This window comes from Tachysurus fulvidraco, chromosome 26 (assembly GCF_022655615.1).
Source record: "Tachysurus fulvidraco isolate hzauxx_2018 chromosome 26, HZAU_PFXX_2.0, whole genome shotgun sequence".
Taxonomy (NCBI): domain Eukaryota; kingdom Metazoa; phylum Chordata; class Actinopteri; order Siluriformes; family Bagridae; genus Tachysurus; species Tachysurus fulvidraco.
In genome coordinates this window covers 539,049-544,048 of record NC_062543.1, presented here as the reverse complement: position 1 = coordinate 544,048, position 5,000 = coordinate 539,049, and the positions used below count along the sequence as shown (strand labels likewise).

Genomic DNA, 5,000 nt, shown 5'->3' with positions numbered 1-5,000 from the left:
CCCGCTGCACACTCCCCCGCTGCACACTCCCCCACTGCACACTCACCCACTGCACACTCCCCCACTGAACACTCACCCACTGCCCACTGCACACTCGCCCACTGAACACTCACCCACTGAACACTCGCCCACTGCACACTCGCCCACTGCACACTCGCCCACTGCACACTCGCCCACTGCACACTCCCCCACTGCACACTCCCCCACTGCACACTCCCCCACTGAACACTCCCCCACTGCACACTCCCCCACTGAACACTCCCCCACTGCACACTCCCCCACTGAACACTCGCCCACTGCACACTAACCCACTGCACACTAACCCACTGCACACTAACCCACTGCACACTCGCCCACTGAACACTCGCCCACTGCACACTAACCCACTGCACACTAACCCACTGCACACTCGCCCACTGAACACACCCCCACTGCACACACCCCCACTGAACACTCGCCCACTGAACACTCGCCCACTGAACACTCGCCCACTGCACACTAACCCACTGCACACTCGCCCGCTGAACACTCGCCCGCTGCACACTCCCCCGCTGCACACTCCCCCGCTGCACACTCCCCCACTGCACACTCACCCACTGCACACTCCCCCACTGAACACTCACCCACTGCCCACTGCACACTCGCCCACTGAACACTCACCCACTGAACACTCGCCCACTGCACACTCGCCCACTGCACACTCGCCCACTGCACACTCCCCCACTGCACACTCCCCCACTGCACACTCCCCCACTGAACACTCGCCCACTGCACACTAACCCACTGCACACTAACCCACTGCACACTCGCCCACTGAACACACCCCCACTGCACACACCCCCACTGAACACTCGCCCACTGAACACTCGCCCACTGCACACTAACCCGCTGCACACTCCCCCGCTGCACACTCCCCCGCTGCACACTCCCCCGCTGCACACTCGCCCACTGCACACTCCCCCACTGCACACTCCCCCACTGCACACTCCCCCACTGCACACTCCCCCACTGAACACTCCCCCACTGCACACACCCCCACTGAACACTCCCCCACTGAACACTCCCCCACTGCACACTCCCCCACTGAACACGCCCCCGCTGCACACGCCCCCGCTGAACACTCACCCGCTGCACACTCCCCCGCTGCACACACTCCCCCGCTGCACACTCCCCCGCTGCACACTCCCCCGCTGCACACTCACCCACTGCACACTCGCCCACTGCACACTCGCCCGCTGAACACTCACCCGCTGCACACTCCCCCGCTGCACACTCCCCCGCTGCACACTCCCCCGCTGCACACTCACCCACTGCACACTCGCCCACTGAACACTCGCCCACTGCACACTCGCCCACTGAACACTCGCCCTCTGCACACTCCCCCTCTGCACACTCCCCCACTGAACACTCCCCCACTGCACACTCCCCCACTGAACACTCGCCCACTGCACACTAACCCACTGCACACTAACCCACTGCACACTCGCCCACTGAACACTCCCCCACTGCACACACCCCCACTGAACACTCGCCCACTGCACACTAACCCACTGCACACTAACCCACTGCACACTCGCCCACTGAACACACCCCCACTGCACACACCCCCACTGAACACTCGCCCACTGAACACTCGCCCACTGCACACTAACCCACTGCACACTCGCCCACTGAACACTCCCCCGCTGCACACTCCCCCGCTGCACACTCCCCCGCTGCACACTCCCCCGCTGCACACTCGCCCACTGAACACTCGCCCACTGAACACTCGCCCACTGAACACTCGCCCACTGAACACTCGCCCACTGCACACTCCCCCACTGAACACTCCCCCACTGCACACTCGCCCACTGCACACTCGCCCACTGCACACTCCCCCGCTGCACACTCCCCCGCTGCACACTCGCCCACTGAACACTCCCCCACTGCACACTCGCCCACTGCACACTCGCCCACTGCACACTCCCCCGCTGCACACTCCCCCGCTGCACACTCGCCCACTGCACACTCGCCCACTGCACACTCCCCCGCTGCACACTCGCCCACTGCACACTCCCCCACTGAACACTCGCCCACTGCACACTCGCCCACTGCACACTCCCCCACTGCACACTCCCCCACTGCACACTCACCCACTGCCCACTGCACACTCGCCCAATGAACACTCACCCACTGAACACTCCCCCACTGCACACTCCCCCACTGAACACTCCCCCACTGCACACTCCCCCACTGAACACACGCCCACTGCACACTAACCCACTGAACACTCGCCCACTGAACACTCCCCCACTGCACACTCCCCCACTGCACACGAGCCTGAACCTTTTACCATCTAACATCCATCTCACCAGTGATTCTGATTCTCCATATTACACGACATTCAGTGTGAAAAATCTGCTGTTCATCCATCTCTCATCGCACATACTGTCTCTCTCTCCCTCCCTCTCTCTCTGTCTCTCTCCCTCCCTCCCTTTCTCTCTCTGTCTCTCTCTCTCTGTCTCTCTCTCTCTGTCTCCCTCTCCGCTCTGTCTCTCTGACTGATCTCTAACTTTCTAACCCTTTACTATATCCTTCTTTATTTCTCTGTTTTACACTCTCTCTCTCTCTCTCTCTCTCTCTCTCTCTCTCAGACTAGTCTAATTCCTCTGTGTTTTTTTCTCAGCAGAACAGCGCATGTTTCTGCATTTGGTTCCTGCCTCCACCAATTCATATGGTATGTAAACACCTGTACACACCTTTACACACCTGTACACACCAGTAAACACCTGTACACACCTGTACACACCAGTAAACACCTGTACACACCTGTACACACCAGTAAACACCTGTACACACCTTTACACAGCTGTACACACCAGTAAACACCTGTACACACCTGTACACACCAGTAAACACCTGTACACACCAGTAAACACCTGTACACACCTGTAAACATCTGTACACACCTGTAAACACCTGTACACACCTGTACACACCTGTAAACACCTGTACACACCTGTACACACCTGTAAACACCTGTACACACCTGTAAACACCTGTACACACCTGTAAACACCTGTACACACCTGTAAACACCTGTACACACCTGTACACACCTGTACACCCCTGTACACACCTGTACACACCTGTAAACACCTGTACACACCTGTACACACCAGTAAACACCTGTACACACCTGTACACACCTGTACACACCAGTACACTCATGTACATAACTGTAAACACCTGTACACACCTGTAAACACCTGTACACACCTGTACACACCAGTACACTCATGTACATAACTGTAAACACCTGTACACACCAGTAAACACCTGTACACACCTGAACACACCTGTACACACCAGTACACTCATGTACATAACTGTAAACACCTGTACACACCTGTACACCCCTGTACACTCATGTACATAACTGTACACCCCTGTACACACCTGTAAACACCTGTACACACCTGTACACCCCTGTACACTCATGTACACCCCTGTACACACCTGTAAACACCTGTACACACCTGCACACACCTGCACACACAACCATACACACCTGACCTTCTTCACTGTAAAGTGTGTGTTTATTCATGTTTAAGGAAACGTTCATTCTTCCTGTACTGTTCTTCGTTCTTGCTCTCCTCTTCAGATGAACGTGATTTGACTGTTCTGTCCTGGGCAGTAGGGCGTAGCAAGGGGGCGGGGCTTCAGGTATCAGGGGAGTCCATCAGCGTGGTGACCGAGGGATTGTACTTCATTTACAGTCAGGTTAGTATGATTTATTCTGTAGATTGTCATAGACGTGACAGAGACGTGATCAGAACTCCTTCCTGGTTCTTGTGCTGCAGGTACTCTATAAGGATCCCACCTGGCTGATGGGTCACGTGATCACCAAGCGTCACAACGGGGCGGAGACTAAACTGATGAAGTGCCTGAAGAGCATGCACAGTAACGGGAGCGTGCCTCTCAACACGTGTTACACCGCAGGTGAAGCTTCACCCACGTCACTCACACTAAAGCTCCCAAAGCTGACCTGCTGCAGATAAAATTCACATAATTTACAACAAGCTGCAAAAAAACAGAATGACTCTGTAATGACTCTGTTATGACTCTGTTATGACTCTGTAATGACTCTGTAATGACTCTGTTATTCACATCGAACACAAATCAGCTCCACATCTCAGACTGCACGCTCAAACTGATGCCTCCTCAGGTGAAGCTGCAGAGTAACAAACTCAGAGTAAAGCGTTCAGCCCTCTTCTGGCTGCGTGATCTCACACACTATGATTGGATAGTGTTGCTGTGATTGACAGGAGAGATAGAGGAAGCCCCGCCCACACAGAGAGAACTGATCATTTTGGTAAAAACCGTGAAACCGAATTGATAAACATCAAATATCGTGGACGAGAATAAAAACAGCAGAAACCCCACATGCTGTGTGTCAACAACAGAGATCGTGATAAAACATCCATCTAATGGCTGATGTTTAGTTCAGTATCAATATCCTGAATCTCTGGGCTGTATAAAGAGCTGAACACAGTGTCACATAACACTGACTCACTGTCAAGAGGCAGTACAACTGCTCGGACGTGAACACACCATGATCAGTCATGTGAAGTCACACACACCTAAAACACACACATCTCACAAAAGGTCGCAAAGTTCAATTCACTCTGTTTTACAGAACACACCTCAAACCCGAACGAATGAATAAACGGATAAATGAAGAATTTAATTCATTCACTTTTTTCTTACACTTTAACAATGCAGCAGTAAGACAGAGGTGACTCACTTCCTGATAATCCTTAATGTCTTACACAGAACACAAAATGGTGTGTGTGTGTGTGTGTGTGTGTGTGTGTGTGTGTGTGTGTGTGTGTGTGTGTGTGTATGTGTGTGTGTGTGTGTTCCAGGCGTTCATTTCCTGGAGTCCGGATCAGTTCTGGAACTTTCTATCCCACGGAGCTCAGCTGAGCTCGTCATCTCGGCTCATGCCACCTTCATGG

General features: G+C 54.0%; 1 protein-coding gene across 2 annotated transcripts in view; it reads left to right on the top strand.

Moving 5' to 3' along the window:
• The window catches only part of tnfsf13 (TNF superfamily member 13), an 8,376-nt gene that overhangs the window by 2,398 nt on the left and 978 nt on the right, over nt 1-5,000 (top strand). Inside the window, exons 3-6 of one of the 2 annotated variants that reach the window (XM_047808951.1) lie at nt 2,666-2,716; nt 3,644-3,762; nt 3,843-3,981; nt 4,908-5,000. The exon at nt 4,908-5,000 is cut by the window's right edge and continues 33 nt beyond it. In XM_047808951.1, the coding sequence (XP_047664907.1) occupies nt 2,666-2,716; nt 3,644-3,762; nt 3,843-3,981; nt 4,908-5,000 (402 nt within the window). The remainder of the gene's footprint in view (nt 1-2,665; nt 2,717-3,643; nt 3,763-3,842; nt 3,982-4,907) is intronic. The other variant, XM_027134657.2, reaches the window with a different exon arrangement.